A 19,016-nucleotide genomic window follows, 5' to 3' on the forward strand; every position below is an offset into this window, starting at 1 on the left:
ATTTCTGAAGTGTGACAGAATTATTATTCTTAGGTTTCCACTGCGGGTCTGTTGCATGCCAGACAGAGCACACGCTGTAGAGTAAGTCTTATCACACATGCCATTTCTCAGGAGGAAGTGGAGAGGGTAAACTTCATCATTCCTGTCTGAACTGAAACAAGTTACGCAATACTCTCATGGAATAGCTCCTTGTGCCAGTTCCAATGTAATGCTTTCCTTCAAGAGAAACCATCTGAAATGGTAAAATTATCAAAGCAGCAGCTTTGCCCTCCTCTTTAGCTCCTAAGTCATTGCAGCTACTGCTTGAAAAAAATAATAAAAACTAATAAATATTGAGACTGTTGAGACTCTAAGAAAGGCTTTCTAATTTTATTATAGTTAAACATTCTTTCAGAGGTGACCTCGCAGAAAATGCTGACAATGAATAGCAATGTTTCCCTTGATCTGCTCCACTATTAGTGACTGTTGAGTCTGGGTGTCATAAATCAAGGAAGTTTGTCTGGAATGTGGGAAGATAAGTTCATTGCCCCAAAGACTTTGTAAGACGTTTACACTTCCTGCCAAAAGCTAGGGGTTTTACTTCCAGGTAACAAACATGTGTAGGTCTTCTTCAGGCATTTTAGATGTGGGATCTTTACTTTTGCTTCAAGATGAATGCAGCAGTGCCAGTTCTTTAGATGCAGGTATTCAGCTTGTGTTCAATACAACTTAATCTTAGGCTGATTTTACCTGTTATTTACTCTAAGACAAAAAGCACATGCTTAGGGACTTTTTGCAAGTGGATGGAGATGTCACTATGGTAAATCCAATTATGCTGGATTCCAGGAAAGATATTTTTGAGGGAACATAGAAAGTTGTAAATCAAACAGTGGTTCTCAAGGCCTGTTTGTCAATGTAAAAATAGTCATATTTGTTATTAAATCAGTTGTAGAATTCTGGTGAGGTTCAAAAGGTATCTAACAGAAGATCAAGACGTTCAAGTATTTACATTTTAGAAGGAACTTTTAGGCAAACAAGTTTTTCCACTGGAAAATGAGACAATTGTATTCATCTGGAAAATATATGAACCCAAAAGTCTGTGACTGATTTAATACTCTCTGTGATGCCTGTACATGGGATAAATTGTGAATCAAAACTATGAGTGAAAAAAGCCATATTATTCAAGGCGAATATTCCAATATTTTACAGCACTTCAGTAAAAACATGTATTATCCTTAACTTCTTTTATTTTGCATATTGAAGCTGAAAAAATTGTACCAAAACTAAAAATATTTACAGAAAGTAGATTTTTCCATTCATAAAATGTTGAACTTGGGGATTCTGGATTTGGGGAGGATGAAACCAGGATTTTTCTCTTTTCTAGCGTGACCACGATCAATTATAGTTAGATTTTTTTTTTTTAATACTTCTTTTGAAAAGGTAATTATTTAGTCCCTTTGGTATCAAAAATAATTCAGCATCTTCAGGACTTGTACTGTAAACTTTTCACGCACATATATTTGGGCACGTAAAGGCAACTCTTTATGGCTGTGCATATTTGCAAATGTGAATAATGTCTACTATTTATCATATCATATTTATCAGTTTGGGGACTTGTCAGATTAGAAAGCAGGGACATAAAACATGAGCTGTAGTCATGAGTACTGGGCTGAACATGCAAGGGGTACATGTTGCATGTGAAATGCCCGAGAAACCCTGAAGCTACAGTGTTTGAATCTTGAAAAAGGTGGCTCAGCAGAAGAGTTTCTGTGGATTGAGCTGTTAGTGGACAGGTTTCCCTGTCTCCCTAGTGGAGACAGAGTCTGATTTAATGTGAATGCCAGTCTAGAATTGCTAATCATGAAACGTGATTTCTTCCCATTCCCATCCTGCGTCCAGCCCTTACAACAGTGCTTCTCTTATTTGCTTTCCTCAGGTCAGAGATCTCTCTCCTGGGAAGTGGGAGCTTAGTTCAGTTTTCTTCTGTTCCGTCCTTGGACTTTCTGTTGACATAGCTAACTGGTGCCAGTTTGAATTACAACTTTCATTTTATATGTCTGACGCCTTTTCATAGACTGAATATTTGAATAGACTGAAATCACTTCTCTTGGTTCAGAGTGGCTGTTTCAGTGTAGCTGCAAACTATAAACAAGTGCTGTTGGGCTGGATGGCTTGACTATCAAAGGAAAGAGACTCTGCATTTTATAACTATTCTGTCAGTGAAAGCATCTAAATATATGTGTGTGTGTGTGTGTGTGTGTGTATATTAGGGATGTCAGGGCACTTACATTTAAATCCAGACAGGCATCTTCAATTCACATATGACCCCTGTATGTCTCTGTAGCAGAGACTTACAACTCCTCAGCTTCCTTACTTGATTAGGTATCCACTATGCATACACGGTATGGACTTTTTGAATTTGATATAATTTATCTATCTATCATCTGATGTATTTTTGTGGCCTGACTGTGCAATAGATTTGTATGTGACTGAGTAAAGCACAACACAGTTTTTGTCTGCCACCTGCAGCAGAGGAGACTGCAAGAGAGACTACATTTCAGGGATGCCCCATTGCATCAACCTGTCAGTGAAGCTGCTGCTTAGATGCACTCGGGAAAGAAAATAGCTCATAAAATATACCCTGGCCATTCCGCTAGCTACTTTCTCAGCGGGATGTTGTCAGGACAGTCGAGTAATTAAAGGTCACAATGGGTTTGCAAGGCAGTGGTGCATAGAGGAAAGAGTCTTTACTGACGTACTGACGGGGGTCAGATGCTGCTGCTGATCCTCATGTCCATGCAAGATATTTACAATTCCTTTCACGTTGCTTCAACAGCTAACCATTTTTTGAGATCTAATGCAAAGAGGTATAGATCTGTATTATTTTGTTTATAATATACTGTATACAAAGCAAGAGCTGGAAAGAGGTGATCTGTGGCACCACTACTTCCTTGCATGCAAAGTTGCTGAAATCATTGTCACAGCGAGAGTTTGTGTTTAACCTGGTTGCAGTTGACCCGTTTGTGCAGGGGTGGCAAAAACAAGCACAAGTAAAGCTTTGATGTTTGCAACTGTCTAAACCCTAAGTGCTTTTCCAAATGCTCCACTGTTAAAGAAAGTGCAGATCAGTTCCAGGTGCGTGTGTGGACTCATCCCTGAAGTGGACTGTATTAAATCCTTGTTATTGATAGTCTCCTTCTTTTGCAGCAATGCTGTGATTGCTGTAATCTAGGCCTGCGATTAAGGAGTGAGGGGAAAACCTGTGAGTCCAACATAAATCTGGGCTACCCCTGCAGTCATGTGATGCTGTCCTGCTGTGAAGGGGGAGATCACTTTATCCATCCAGAAATAAAAAGGCATCCTGAACCTTTGCCAACAGCGACACCTGAGAAGGGTAAGTGTCCATTTATGATTTGAAGACGTTGCAGATAAGGTCTCTGTCTCTCACAGTCATATGGGGAGGTACTGGAAGGATTAATGCTACAGGAGCACAGTTGCGTTACCTCTCAGATCAAATTTAGACTCCCTTGTTCTTAAAACAGTTTTGAAAAAGAAAAAAATATGTAGGTGTTTCTGATCCTCAAACCATACCTTCTTTAGTAATTTTTTTTTTTTTTTTTTTTTTTTTTTTACCCCTGAGTCATATAGTACAGAGACCTGCCACTAGCCGTTGGTAAGAAGCAAAGGTGAAGCTGGTCTTGTCTTTTAGCAGAAGCAATCCTAAAAGATTCTGCATAAAGAAAATTATGAGTTTTTCCATACAAAGTAGTCCCATGAATTATGAAACCAATGAAGCAGCCTGGGAATAGATTTCCTATTGTACTGCTGAACATCACAGCAGCTTTCTCATACTACACTCTGGAGAAGCCCCAGAGCACTGCAAGTTTGTTTTTACTCTTTCAACATATGAACATAGTGATGCTGAAGAGCTAAGTCAAATCCCTGCAGCCAAAGACACATGACAAAGGGAGGATGACAAATCTGACATAGCTTGGACAGCTACGCTTCCTCCCTCAGCCCAAGGTCACACTCCTTCCAGCATGCAGCCACCTGTCATGCATGAGTTGCATGGTAACCTCCTGCATATGCTAAGGTTCAATTTTTGTCCATTCTTTTCTCATGAACTAAATGTGTACTTTCTCTCACCAACAAATGTAAGGGTTTATTTTGACCTAGCTGAGACCTCACTGAGCAAGGAAGTTTGCATATAGTGTTTAAGAAAAGCTGACTAAGAAACTCACTCACTGAAAAATTAATTTTAGTATCACAGAAAGTCTTGTCCAACTTGGTCAGGAAATGAAAAGGATGGATAGTGCTTTTGCCAGTGTTCAAAAGCAGTATGTAGGATAGCCATGTCACTATTAAGTGGGTCCCAGAATGTTTGTGATGCTAGCTACAGAAGTAGCCAATAAGTTAATGTGATGTTGAAAAGAGTTTCCAAACCAACTGGATAACTTTTTCTCCTGAAATTAGAAATTCAGTGTGGTTCTTCAGTGGGGCCAATTTCAGATGGGACTTCAATGTGATACCTGAGTTCAAATAACAATAGCAATGGCATTAGTAGTCAGTGAGAAAGGTGAGCTTGTGACTGCCCAGGGTCACCTTTTTTGTCAGTGGCTCCTGTAAAATGTCTGTCCCTCCAACCTTACGGAAGGAGGTAGTGGACCTTCAGCATAATGGGCTTATCTTCAGGGTGGGTTCATTTGCTCTTGTCCTTAGAGTAACTGTTTTGGGTAGATTTGACTGTATCTGGAGCAAGAGCTCCATATAGTACAGTCCTAAAGCCAAAACATCTGTTAGAGAACCCACAAGTGTTGTTGTGTTGTAGTTTCAGAGACGGAAGATCACAATGAAGCTTTGTCCATCAGTAATGAAGCTGAACTGTCAAATAACCTGCCTGGAGATGACCTGGATGAATGTCTTATCTATGGTGGGGAACTCTGTCAGCATTTGTGTATAAACACTGTGGGGTCCTACAAGTGTTCGTGTTTTCCAGAATTCACTTTGCAAGATGATGGAACCAGCTGCTCTCCAGGTGGGAAAATGGGCAGGAAACACCATGAATGATGGTGTCTTTGTGCCACCTGCATTGATCTACCAAGCTTTGCTTTACTTTCTCTGTGGTTTCTGTGAGGTTTTTTTATGATTACTGATGCATGGAAATTTTCTGTGGAAATTGGACAGGTTAATAATGTAAAGAAATCAACCATTTAGGAAACTTAATTATGCCTCACTTTTGTGTATCGGTGGAGTGAGATCATGGTGGTATTTCATATGTTCAAATCAAGACTGTTTTCACTTTTCAGAAGAGGATTTGTAAAGATTGTTAATGAAATACCTTTTCTTCTTAGAATAATTTTGTACTTCACAGTTGGCTTTCCTTTAGATAAACTTTACTCAGTTCAGACAGACAGCATTGCTTCCTGAACTTTGATTTTTATCTAAAATCATTAACATATTTCAGTGATACAAAATCTAAATATATCTAATGTGGTGGAAGGCTTGAAAAGAAAGTCTGTTCTGTTGTAATTGTTTTGATGTCTGGAGTTCTCCAATGGCAAGATTTTAAATCAGATAACCCAAAAAGTTGAAACCTTATATTAGCTACAAGTGCTTTCAGTTATTTAACAAGCAAAATGAGTGTTGCCATCCAATGACAAAATTCCTTAGACTTCAAATACTTTCTGCCCAAGCCACACAATGAGCATTCATTATGTCATTCTTCTCAACATGATGTTACAGCGCTTACATCAATAATGTGTTTGACAGTGTTTCTGCGGCAGCTCTGCTCTGTTGTTTATATTAAAATTCTGGGGAAGGAGCCTAATCCAAAAGAGGTAAAGAAAATGTTTCTTATTTTAGCACTGCAAAATTTGGCTTGATCGCTCACCTGGAGCCTATGTGTGTTTTTGTTTTGCTTTGCTTTACTTCTCCCGTTACTAACTGTTGAAGTGCAGATTTGGGTTAATACATCTTGTATCTGGGTAGTCAGTATTGTTGGCAGATCTGCAAGACTGCAGTGCTTATGGCTGTGCCAAGAGGTGTAGAGGGATTTACAGAGCTCAGTTGAGGTAGAGGGTTGTGACGAGGGTAGGGAACTGCAAGTGAGACATCTGAGACACGTAGGAAGAGCGAGGTGAGGAAGGGCTGCTGCTGTCATTGTGGAATCCTGGGTCAAATTAAAGGGTGGGCGAGGGAGATGGCAGGGCAGGGCACCTCACTCACTACACTTGGCTAAACCATATGTGCTCTACCTGGCAATGTGATACGGTGGCCTTTTATTTCTCATTTTTCCTCTGTGTATGTGCACATCTCTGTCATGTGGTCTGTGCATGGAGACCCACACCAGACAGTTTTCAGTCTCATACTGCTGGTAAGTTTTACTCCTGTGATTTGATATAATGCTTTTGTATTTGTACCTGTCCCAGTATATTTCCTGCTCTTTGCTGGACTGTGAATGTTTTTGTATTTAACTTTTGTTTTTTAAAACATGTCACACTTTTCCATGAGGCTTGGAAGAAGTAATGTTCTTGCAGTGGCTCTCTGAGGCAAGGAGAAAGCATACACTGATGAAACTTCAAAAGCTTCTTCTTGCTTCTCTGCTCTCTTTCTGGGGCAATCATTCAGGATATGCCACAAGCGTCTTGTATTTGCCTCTGTGTCATAGCCCATTGTATGTCTGTGATTTCGGGGTTTCGTTTGTTTGCTTGTTTGTTGTTTTTTGTTTTGTTTTGTTTTGTTTAATGAAATCGCTCTTCCCATACCCCAAACCTGTATTGCAATCACATTTTGTCATGTAATGTTGTCATTCTTTGGTGACTCACACTTTGCTCCAGGTGACACTTGAACTCAAATCAATAGGAATAGGACACATCCCTCTTAAGGAAGAATTTAGCCTTATGGATTTAGGCTTCTGTTTTGATGATATTGATAAACTGGATTACTCTTATTGATGTAACAGAGCTTTTTTTTTTTTTTTGTAACTATTCTGATAGTATGTTAGAACTATTCTGACAGCATGTTCTAAAAAAACTATTCTGATAGTAGGTTAAAAAATATTACTGGTTTTTAAAGATCTTAATGACAGATAGCAGCTGTCATGTTTTCCACTTCGCTGTGTAAAAGTCATTCCAGAGTATCCTGTGCTTGTAAAGGTGAGCGTCTGCTATTCATCTATGTTGAAATAGGATGTACAGAATAAGTTTAAAGACTTGTTTTGGGTTCTGCTTTTTTTTCATCATACGGCAAATGAAAGACAGCCACTGTCTTTACAATATAGCAGCATTTTAAAAAATAAAATTGACACTTTCTGTTTGATTCATTAGGTATTGCAATATTTTACTCTATAGGAGTTACTTTCAGCCAAGCTCCCTGATCTGTATCCATGACGTTTGTGAGCATCTCCGTTAGCATGCAGCACTGTGTGTGTGCGTGCTGTCGGACAGTTGTTCATATCAAACAGATGGCAGCTTCCAAAACTGACTATTCACCTCCATGCATAGACAGTTGTCCAGGTCACCATAATGGAGTAGGATCAATGGGACCAGGACCCTTGCCATGGGGTGCCTGATGGAGATGATGCTGTCCCTGATCCATCTCTGCCTCCCTTGCCTTACAGATCCTGACAGAGGACAGGTAACAAGGCTGGAAGCAGAAGCCACCATCCCTCCATCAGCCTCTCCTTCTCAGCCTCTTCTCATCATGTCCTTACAAGAAGAGCAGGATAAGTGTAAAGGTATGTTGGAAACTGCAGATGCAGATGAGTGAGGAATGTTTAGAGAGCCTGAATAAAATTCCACACGTTCCTTCACCAATCTGATTTCAGCATACATCCTTAATTTGTTACCTCTGGCATAAGGCTGAGGAATTGTCAGGGGAAACCCGAGGACGTAATTTGAGGCTATACTCTGATTTCAGGGTTATTACACACCTGCTATTTAGTCTAAGGTAAGCAGAGCAGCTGTGCAGCATAATGTGAACAATACAGGTAGGAGTGGCACAGGTGTGTTTCTGTGTAATAGGAGGGTTGTAAGTAGTGATTAGGGCTGTCTGGACAGATTGTTTGCAAACTGCATTCCCCGTTGCCTAAACTGGGGTTATATTTGGATGACCTGGAGGTTTGTAACTTCAGCTGATCTGTGTTGTGAATGCTACTGTATTTTGCAATTTTGCTTTGTGTAGATAATGGCCCCTGCAAGCACATCTGCAATATTGTGGAAGGAAATGTTGTATGCTCTTGTTTGTCTGGATATACTATCATGGCTGATGGGATTTCTTGTGAAGGTAAGTGGTTCAGGTTTACCACAGAGACATGGTTAAAACACTTTTATATAGATCTCATTGATCTCATACCCTTAGGTGTTTCTCTAAGGGTTCCTTATTTTCAGTATTGTAAATTGCAAGTGGCAGTACAGAGACCATTTGCTCAAAGGAATACCAGATCTGCTTCACAGATAACTCCTGAAGCATGTCTATCCAGTGTGCCTGGTACCTGGGGACTTCAGGTGAAGGCAAGCCTGGATTTGTGCTCTTTTCCTCTGACATTCCAGGCTTTTTTTCAGCCCTCTTGGTTTCTCTTCCCACTACTGTTCCTCCCCAGGGTCTGTCTACTCAGCTACAGACACGCAGCTTTTCTTCCTGAGAATGGGAGCATCTAGCAGGACGTGGGCATATTTGCTGTCCTGAGGAACGCCCTCAGAGCTACAGCTCTGCTGTCACCTGTGTTGTTTGTTTTTATTTCTGCTTGCCTTGAAAACCTGAATTCAATGAGGCTTCACTGCTAGGAAGAATGTGCCATTGTGAGCTGGTACAGCTCCATGTGTTTCAGTTGACACTGAAGCTCAGGCCTGCACAACGATGAACAGTGAATTCCAAAGCTGCATCATGATCGTTCACATTATATAAATTTTAAATGGACATGTTTGAGTAGCGACAAAGGATATGTTTGCCCAAGAAAGATTTGGGGGTCGGAAGCAATGCCCTGTGACATACGTTAATTATAAATCTGTAAGCATGGGAGCAATAACAGCCAGCAGTGAAATGCAAGTAGAAACTTCTGATGCTCAGAGTTGCTCACAGGTGATCCACATCCCTCTTAATCTCAGATCTTATTGAATAACAAATCATTTTCGTGAAATTCCAGATAGACTGTGAAGAAAATGGGAATTTAATATCATGAGATAAAATATTCACTGTGCATTGCTTACTCAAGTGTGGTGGAAGCTAATTTGATTAATTAATCTCAGAATCAAAAGGGGCATTTCAAGGCAGTCATTTTCCTACAGGAGGTGAAAACATTCAGAAATGTCAGTGGAAGTAGTGAGTTTAAGTTGTAGCAAGGGACATTTATAACCTAAGCAAGTATTTGATGGTAAGGGTGGTGATGCAGTGGAACAGGTTTCCTGCAAAGAGTGTGCATTGCATCTGTGTGACTGCCTGTTTTTAAGAATGGCTCTTTCTGGAATGACAAAAGTGTAGGGGTGCGAGCAAGGACTAGATGATCTCCAAGGTTTTATTCCAGCCCTATTTTCAGTGTAACACTGTATATATTATAGCATGGTGCTGATGTGGTAGCTCCAACGCACTTCATTTAGAGATCTGCAGCGTGAAAGAAGTGTTGTTTCATTTCAGAAATTGTTCTAATAGAATTCTATTTTTCCCTTTTGGTTGCAACATGTTGATATAGATTTGGATGAGTGCCTCACAGGTGCTCATGCTTGTTCCAGAAGACAATTATGTGTGAACACATTGGGATCATTCTACTGTGTCAACCACAGAGTGATCTGTGCAGAGGGCTTTATACTCAACAGGCGTAGAAAATGTGTTGGTAAGATGATAGGTATAAGCCATTCACCACAGCATCATAATTCTTCATGCTCTGCAATGCATTTAAACCATTTGTGCTAAAAGGCTCTCTGGCCATCTTTGCATATGACATTTCAATATGAGTTGTTAGTAAAAACACATGTGCACCATTTGCTCAGCCACTTAACATCATGAGTTGTATGCTATTTGGCTTTTTCCCTAGCAGTACATTCTCAGGATACATATAACTTTGCTCAAAAGTCATAAAAGTTCATAGGTATGATGACCACAGCAGTACTGATGACTATTAAACTGGACTAAGAAAACATAGCAGTTGATCTCTCTGGACAGTGTCAATACTACCAAATCCCCAGACATCATGAAACAACAAAACTTCATAAATACAGCTCAAGAAATCTGCATCAGTCCGGGCAATGGACAAGATCCATTCCAAAGTGATGGAATTTTAAAATTCAGATTAGTCCTTTGTTGATTCTGGCACAAATTTCTTTGTGTAAAAGTTGAAGATGCATCATAATTCTGCTGTATCATCCCTGCTATTTAAGAAACCAGTCTATTTTTACAAGTGTATTTATGAGGATTTGCTTCAAAAAGTCAAGGCCTGAGCTTATGAAATATCGTTTCTATTTGGGGTAGTTTTCTAGAGGCTGGTTTAGGAGGCACCTGAGCTGCAGCAGTGCTGTGTGGTAATGCCTGGAAAAACAGAGCACCTGGAGACCTCTAGTCATTAATGAAAGCAGCAGTGCCTGTGACTATAATGTCATGTGTGAATACATTTGCCTTCTTCCACCTCTGTCCTGCTCCCCACATACATAACATATAGTTGCTTCTCTGACCATCACAGCTTTGGTTTTGTTCCTATCTTTTAAAGCTCTATGATCTCATCTTATTAATGAGCATCATATGGCATGAGAGCATGAGCAGGAAAGTTTATACAGTGTCATAGTTTAGAGCAGAAATGTGATTTACTATCTTCTGGTTTTTTCCTTAAATAGTCAAAATTGGATTTTTATTTTGTTTTTTTATTATTTATTTTGAAATCAGAGATACTGGTAAGCATGGAAAACTGATTAAATTATTTAGTTAAATTAAATGGCTGAGAGAACACTACTGGAAGGAAGGATGCCTTTACAGAGAAAATATCAGATTGTGAGATGGAAGATGGTATTTGTAGCTGTCCACAGTCTGCATGGTGTGTTTCATGGCTTTCACAGAGCCTGCTGCATGTACCACACTTCTGAATATAAGGTCTGGTAAGTGAGCAGTTGAAAGAACTGCCTCACCTTGCTTTCTGCTTCTGAAAATCTTGCCATTTAATCCCCTGATGTTTTTCCTGGACTATGCAGTAGGGTTATATCTGTCCTTTTCTACATTTCCCAGGAGCATTTGAAACTAAGTTAATGCATGTTTGTCAGCAACTTTGGCAAAAGGTGCTATAGAAGATGCCAAGTGCTTCCTTTTATTCACTTTCTTCCTCCCCTGTCCTCTACCACATGACATTATAACAGAGTTTTATTGTGACTGATGTAAGATAAACCTCAGGCATCGCTAATAAAATGAAAGATAAAACTCTCATTTGTAAAGCTAAAAGATCCTCTTCTCCCTCACTAAATAACAAAGCTCTGTATTTCTCTACTGCAAGTCATTTTTTTACAGGTATCCTTGTAAATAATCTAGAAAACTTTGAAGTTTCTCTTTCTTTTTGGATAGCTATACCCTGTGTTCTCCCTACTCATATACGGCTCTGGTCTGTGTGTTGTGCCTGGAGAACATTAGCCATATTTAATATTTTCCCTGCTTTTCTAGTCAAAGGGGAAAGCCACAAGCATACTGTGGTTTCTGTTTTGTTCAGCTGCCTCATTGCAGCCATATTTGCCTGAGGTATCTTTTTCCAGCCTAATTGCTTTTGTGCTCCATCTTGAGCTATCTCAAACACCATGAGGAAAGCTTGGTAATTTGTTTGCAAATTATTGTTGTTTTAATGATGTTACTGTTTGCATATTTTAGGGATGGGAGGAACAATCTTTGCACAGCAACAAAACAGCTGATAACCTTTTATCTATCATCTGTTGAATTTCCTTTAGTCAAACTGTGGAAGATTATAATTCCAGGTGCATTGAAGAGCAGATATCCAGAATTCCTGAAAGGCAGCCATGGACAATGAAGAGTCACCAGCTGTTTAAATAGCTTGCACACAGCAGCTTTGTGTAACTTTGTGAACAGATATTAAAATGTCTTTAGGCTTGAAAGTTCCATGTTCTCCAGAGATAAGAGCCAGGTTGGATGTTTTTAATGTGGATTGCTTTTCCTGGTGACTTTCAGGCAAAGTCATTACCACCACCCACATGCACACTGATGGGAGACTACTTTTTGCTACTTTCTTTGCTACTCCCATCTACATTTTCCCTCCTGCCAGAGTGAGCAGTAAGTGGTCATTTTATTGCTGAACCATAGGGTCTGTGTGTGAGCACAGGATGGGTGGTTGCATAAGAACAACGGGTCTAAATTAAACAGATGTATTCCATAAAACAAATTGAGCTAAAGTAATATTAAGAGAGAAAAAAAAAAATGAGAACCTACAGATGCAGGACAAAAAAAAGTCTGCATTTCACATTTTTATAAAATGTGCATAAAAACTAATTTTTAATGTCAAAGTATGTATTGAAAAAAATAGCACTAGGTAAATGTTGATATTCCCTAGCAAAAATGTCAGCTTCTTAGATGCAACAGATATACTCAGGGATCATGTGTATGTTGCTGTTTTCAACAACAGTTCCAGGGGAAAAAGAGAGATATTACAAGATTACATTTTATTCTGGTTTTTACTGACATAAAGTGAGGAACGTTGTTGCCACACACATAGACGTAGTAGATTTCTCAAAAAATAACTGTGACTTGTTTTTAATATATTACTGAATTATTTTTCCTCTTATTCCTGTTGTTTTATAAATATAATCTTGCCCTACCTCACAGTCAATTGTGTTGGATGAAGACTACAGCTGGTCCAGTGTTGGGAATTAACTTTGTTTCAAACTGAAAAAATAACTCATATTTTACCTAGTGCTCTGTCAAGCATCTTACTGACTTGTTGAGTTGGTTTCCAGTACTGAAGAGAGACAGGTTATGGGCACTCTTGATTTTCTGCATGATCAAGAGGGAGGAAAAAAGGAGAGAGGGATTGTCTTGTTTTATAAAAATGTATTCAGTCTTCACTCCCCTCTACCTTGTGCCATAATAGTAGAGCAAAATGATACTGGGTACAGCCTGGGCTGAACAGAGCTAGCGCAGGAGCTCGTGTGCTGTCCCAGCACAAACTGGGACCACCTTCCCAAAGATGGCTTTTCCCACCTTCACGCTCAAGCTAAGGGATACTTTTGCGGCAGGCATTGATAGTGAGAGCAATGACATGGACAGATTGGAACTCATTAGAAAGATGCTGCAAGTCTTCTGAGATCTCATTTTGTGGCATGACCGTTTAGGAATTTGTTTAGAAAAATGAACAAAAAAGGGCATGTCTGTTCAATAAAATGAAAAGTGAACTTTGGTGGACTGGCAACTGGCCTGATATCAGAGATGGAGATTCATGCCCTAACATTGGATAGGACAGAGCAGAGCTTTGCATACTGCATGGTTCATAGTTTAAGCCTTGCATCTCAGCCCAGGTCACAATCATTAGGCTTTAGAGATTGTCAGTGTATCGCTTGTGCACAAAACTTTCATTGAAAGCAAAAATTCTGCATGTAATCTTACAGTTTCTATAATTACAATTTCCTCAGATGTATTTGAGCCAGTTCTACTTATTTTCTCAAGTACTCAGAAATTTGAACATTGAATCAAAAAATATAGACAAAACATGAAATTATATTAGATTTTTTTTCTCTGTGAAATCTTAACCTTCTTTTTACCTGTTTATACCTGCTGATCAGGTGGAAAACTTCCTACCTTGTTTGGGTAGTATTTCAGACAAACATGCTTTCCTCATAGTGGCCCTTTTGACATTGTGCTGAACTGACTTAAGTTCATATGATGCGGTGTAGTGCTGACAATTTGTTTATATGAGAAGGCTTTTTGTCGTTTGCAAGGAAAGATAATCTCAGATCTGTTGTGTAGCCAGTACAAAGTCTTGCACTGGTTTGGATGCTGTGAAGTGTCTATCCATAGCCATTTTTCTCTACAATTTAAAAAAAAAAAAAAAGAAATCTCAAATTTATTTAAGAACTAAGTCTAGTTAGGTGGGAGAGGTTTACCACAGCAGCTCATATTCTTCTCCCAGCATGTGAGGGTTCTTTTTTTTAGTTTTGGGTGGTTTGGTTTTTTTTTTCCCCCAAGACCACTTATGAGAATATTGCTGCTTTCTCTTCATTCTAATGTGTAGAAACTGAGAAACTGTACAAGCGGTAGGAGGACATAACACTGTAAAAACTTTGGGGTAGGCAAGTACCTGCCATTCAGTGGCACTCAAACATCATGGGGGACAGGCAGAAAGATATCCAGCTGATGGTAGTGACCTTGCTGTGGATTAATTAGCTGGCTTTGAAAGCAAGTACACAGCATGTGACAAATAGCAATGGCAAACAAAAAGAAAACACAAATAAATGAAAAGTGAAATGGCACCAAGCTAACATACTGGTCTTGCAAAACTCAGTGCACATCAGCAGTTAGCTGACTTCAGCAGGAACTGAAATTTCTTGGTGCTTCTCCTCATCTGTTTGGTAGAAAACAAGCTGACATGTTTTCTAAGACAAAAAGCTTTTAAAATGGCTTTTCCTGTTTTCATGCTCCACAAGGGGAAGTAATATATCTGATGTTGTACTTATCTGAGAATGAGGTTCTACAGCCAAAATGAAAATCTGATTTAAACAATGCTTGCTTTATTGTGTAGTATGAAAACAGCTTCATGCACAGAGAAGCCGGATGATTGGTAATGGTTATGGTCACATTTGGCTTTTGTTAGCTCTAGAAATACTTCTTAGCTTTATATAGAACTGTGAACGTGTAAGATTTTGTGGAGAATGGCAGGAAAGTTTCTCTTCCCAGTCTCTACCCCTTTTTGTTGATTCTAAGTATTTGCTCATTGTGCTATTCTTAGCTTTCATTATTAAAATAAGCAAAACCTGAATTTGAGATTATTTCATCCAAGCCTATCAATACATATAATTTTAAAGGTGTGGCATATTCCTTTCCAAATTGTCCTACATTCCTCAATCTTGTATTTAAGTGATTTTTTTAAAAGAACTTTTTGACTACTCCACCTGCTGAAATCAGATCTCTTTAAAGATTTAAATACAAATTTGCAAACTTGATTGAGCCTTCAGGATTCTTCTCTCCATATTTTCTTGTGTATCCAGTTCTAATGACACATTCCTTAGGAAATAAATGTTACATGACTCCACCTTCAGTGGGGCAGGCATTTTCAGTACCTATCTCTTGAAGTAGTTCCACAACAGCAGCTCCTGTTGATCTGGCACGAAGCAGCAGGACCGATATTTAGCCTGAGCAATGAAAACCTGGTAATGGGCAATAATCATTAATCGCTTTCTCATTCAGTAAACCAGAAGCTGATTATCAGTCCTCTGCCCACTCTGTGTATAATCAGTTCTGTCCATCCCTTGTCCTCAATGCCCACACCATCCACTGCACATTTAGGAAGAGGGGAGGAGAAGGAAATCTCCGTGTGATGTGTCTCAAGTTACTCTGTGTTAACAAAAGATCCTAGAATAAAAAAAACCTTTCATCAGAACACTGTAACAAAGTCTATATTAACTATCTTTTGGAAGAAATGGTTTCACATGAGCTTTTGACTCCTTCCAAAAGAGCAGGAAGAGGCAGATCACTTGATAAATACAAGGCACTGAATTGTTTAACTATTTCTTGTAGACATTAATGAATGCGTAACAGATACGCACACCTGCCAGCAGAGAGAGCACTGCGTCAACACGATGGGATCATTCAAATGTCTCCAGGAATTGAGCTGTCAGCCAGGTTACGAACTTAAGGATGGAGAATGTGTTGGTAAGACAAGTGTTTTTCAGCTGATGCAATTGCTGTTACCAAAAAGGAAAGGGATTACAAAACATTTTATTGTTGCTGGTCTGTGATATCAGGGTTGTAACTAAAAAAGGCTGATCATCATGGAAATGTTTGGCTTCATAGGCCCCTTCTGTACATTCACTTATTTGAAATAGTTTCCAGCAGTAACTATAAATTATTAGGAAAATGGATGAAACCTTATGAATTAGTATTTACCCTGTTTTTAAGGTGTTAGAGAGAGAGATCACTGATGGCGGAATTCCTGTTACGCTCCTCTGCCTATCTCTGCTTTTCTCTGAAGGGGCTGGTACTGTTTGCTGTTGAACACTGAATCACAGCCTGAATGGATCATGGGGCTGACTCAGTCCAGTCCTTCCTGTGTTTAGGAGGTCTGTCTGCATTTCTTTACATCTGGAATGGTCATCGGGTTAAGAAGTTGTTCTTCATCTCCCCTTTCTTGGTCTTTAAGAGGTCTAGCAGAGAAGCTAACCTTGGTAGTCACAGCATAGCAGAAGTTGCTCTGCAGCACAGGGGTATGCAAGAGACACATGTGCCCTGCCTTCCAGGGCAAAAGTTAGTGTTATTTACTCCCAAATTTTTTACACGAAGGGTTTCCTGACAGCTGCAGTAAGAGATGCCTAAGGAAAGAACTTAGCTCTTGACATATAACATAAGGTTATAAAATAAAAATTATCAGAAATCTCGCCTTATATACAGCTGTCCTAAGTAAACCTTGGTTTAATTGAAGAGGCTGTTTGTGAATGTCTTGTTGTATTGTCTGATTCTCTAGCATTTCTAACATTTATTGCTAACCTAAATTGCTTTCTAGTTTTAAAGCTAGACTATAACAGATTATAAAATTTACAAATTGTTTTAAAGTAGCCTTTAAATTAATGACTTATAAGAAAGACTACACAGAGTAGTTCTGAAATTTTAAAATTGCCTACAGATAACTTGAATTTGCAAATGAGGTTTATGAAATACTCAATTCCACATTTTTCTTTGTCTCAGTCTATAAATATGGTAGGAAGACTTATTAATATAGTATGTTCTGGGAGACTGGTGACGTTCCCTTGTGACCTTAATATTTAACTGAGGAGTTAGAATAGAAAGAGAAGTGCCAGCAGTTCTCCCCTTGTCTGCCTGGAGGAGTGGGGACTCCTCAATTGTGGAGTTTCCTCCATTTGTCTTTCTCTTCTAGTAAAGATGTTCATCATAGGGAGTGTCCTCAGGAACCAGTGTATGTTAAAGCAGCATTTGAAAATATTCACAGGTACTGAATTTCGAACGTATTTATAGCTGAAGTCTGTTCCTAGGTGGGGTTTCTTCAACTGGAAAATGGAAGCAATGCCACTATACCAGCTGATCCTTGCAGTTACTCAACACAGAACAGTTGGGTGTAAATTTATAAGTTTGAAACTTGCAGGAAGTGTTTTCAATGTGCCTAGAAAGCAAGCATTAAGTTGGAGAACATAATTTGAGAAATAATTTCATATACATAAAAAATGAGAAAGCTGTGTTGAGGTCTGGCTGCAGAGTAAGAGAAAAAAAAAGCAAAATTTGTTACTAATATTACTACGTCTCATTCAGATTTTTTTCAGAATAGTTTTCAGAGTTGGATAAGTGTGTGTTCTGTGTACGTAAGTACATATATATATATATACACACACGTGCCTGTGTACACAGTGAAATCCCAGACCCGTTCAAATGAGGTACCCTGTTAGTACCAAATTCAGTGGAAGTAGGTTTCTACCTAGAATTCCTGAGGTATAAAAGGAATAAGAGACCATTTTGCTTTTGAAAGAGTGTGGTACACATTTTATTATGTGTACCTTATTCCTAGTTTTAATTTGGGTCTTTAGGATTTTAAAACTGCAGATGTTTCAGTATTTGTGGTTTACAAGAGATGCTGTGAACAAGGCCCTAGGGACCTGAATCAAATTTGCTGCAAGACCTGACAAATTCTGAAGCCTATGCTGAAGTGAATGTCCAAGAGCAAACACATCTAAACCTCAGATTTCCCATAGGCAATGTTGGGTGTCTGGTTTAAATAATGCTTCCTAACTTCCTTTCTGAGAAGTTAACTAGTCATGAAGACTACTGAAAATTACAGCTTAACTAGTCACAATTTGGTGTTTTGATCTGATTAACAGATATTGATGAATGCGAGAGAGGAACTCATGGTTGTAAAGTAAACTTCATTTGTCAGAATACAGAAGGATCATTCTACTGTGAGTCAAAGCAACGCTGCATGGATGGATTTTTACAAGACCCTGAGGGAAACTGTGTTGGTAAGTGTGGCCAGCAGTATGTTTGTAGTATGTGCAGCAGCACTGGCCAATTCCTGTTCCTTTTAGCCTGTCCAAGGGGTCTATATTGACCACATGTAGTTTTCCTCAAATCCTGCTGTGAATTTAATTTAAACATTGCTGTCCTTTTAAAGATGTACATACTTGCATATTGAATTTGAAAGTGTTACCACAGCAGACCTTCATCAGCCTTATCTTTGTAGCACAATAAATTGAAATGAAGGAAAAGAAATGACAGCTGGAAGAGAACAGACCAGAAAGGTTAAATAGCTTCTCTCGCTATTCTAATTCTTTTTCTTCACCAGATATTAATGAATGCACATCTCTTCCTGAGCCATGTAAACCAGGATTCAACTGCATCAATACCGTTGGGTCTTACAACTGCCAAAGGAACATGCTGACGTGCAGCAGAGGCTACCACTCCAATGAGGAGGGAACCCGATGCATCGGTAAGGTCAGATTCCAGTGTCTGGTCAGGTTCCCTCTCAGAGGAGAAAGTAGATTTCGGTTCTAAAAAGAGGTTTTGAGTTACCTCCAGATTCCTAAATGTATTTGAGGAATGGGAATTTGCTGTATGCTTTTGCTGTCCAAGCAGCTCAGTGATTTGTTTGCACTACAGGATGCTGCACTGATGTCTGACTGCTGCATGGAGTTCCTGTTGGTACACTGGGTGACATTGGTTTTGACTGCATATGGGATTTACTGGCTTCCGTTCTGGAGTGAATGTGATTTAGTTAGTTACTTTTTAAACTCATGCTGTCAGTCAGAACCATGATGCTTTGCTATTTTTTACAGTATCTCACTGTAAGTGATATGATCTGAAGTCAAGGGATGCAGCAAATGAGAAACACTGAGTTTGTGGACTCGTGAGAG

The 19,016-nt window shown here is 39.2% G+C and overlaps 1 protein-coding gene across 1 annotated transcript in view; it reads left to right on the forward strand.

Moving 5' to 3' along the window:
* Positions 1 to 19,016, forward strand: part of FBLN2 (fibulin 2) — a 79,306-nt gene that overhangs the window by 47,769 nt on the left and 12,521 nt on the right. The window contains exons 4-11 of the mRNA XM_082321453.1: positions 3,187 to 3,373; positions 4,808 to 5,014; positions 7,598 to 7,714; positions 8,161 to 8,262; positions 9,665 to 9,805; positions 15,682 to 15,816; positions 17,988 to 18,125; positions 18,449 to 18,592. Of these exons, the coding sequence (XP_082177579.1) occupies positions 3,187 to 3,373; positions 4,808 to 5,014; positions 7,598 to 7,714; positions 8,161 to 8,262; positions 9,665 to 9,805; positions 15,682 to 15,816; positions 17,988 to 18,125; positions 18,449 to 18,592 (1,171 nt within the window). The remainder of the gene's footprint in view (positions 1 to 3,186; positions 3,374 to 4,807; positions 5,015 to 7,597; positions 7,715 to 8,160; positions 8,263 to 9,664; positions 9,806 to 15,681; positions 15,817 to 17,987; positions 18,126 to 18,448; positions 18,593 to 19,016) is intronic.

Source organism: Platalea leucorodia (genome assembly GCF_965183815.1).
Source record: "Platalea leucorodia genome assembly, chromosome: 9".
Classification (NCBI taxonomy): Eukaryota; Metazoa; Chordata; class Aves; order Pelecaniformes; family Threskiornithidae; genus Platalea; species Platalea leucorodia.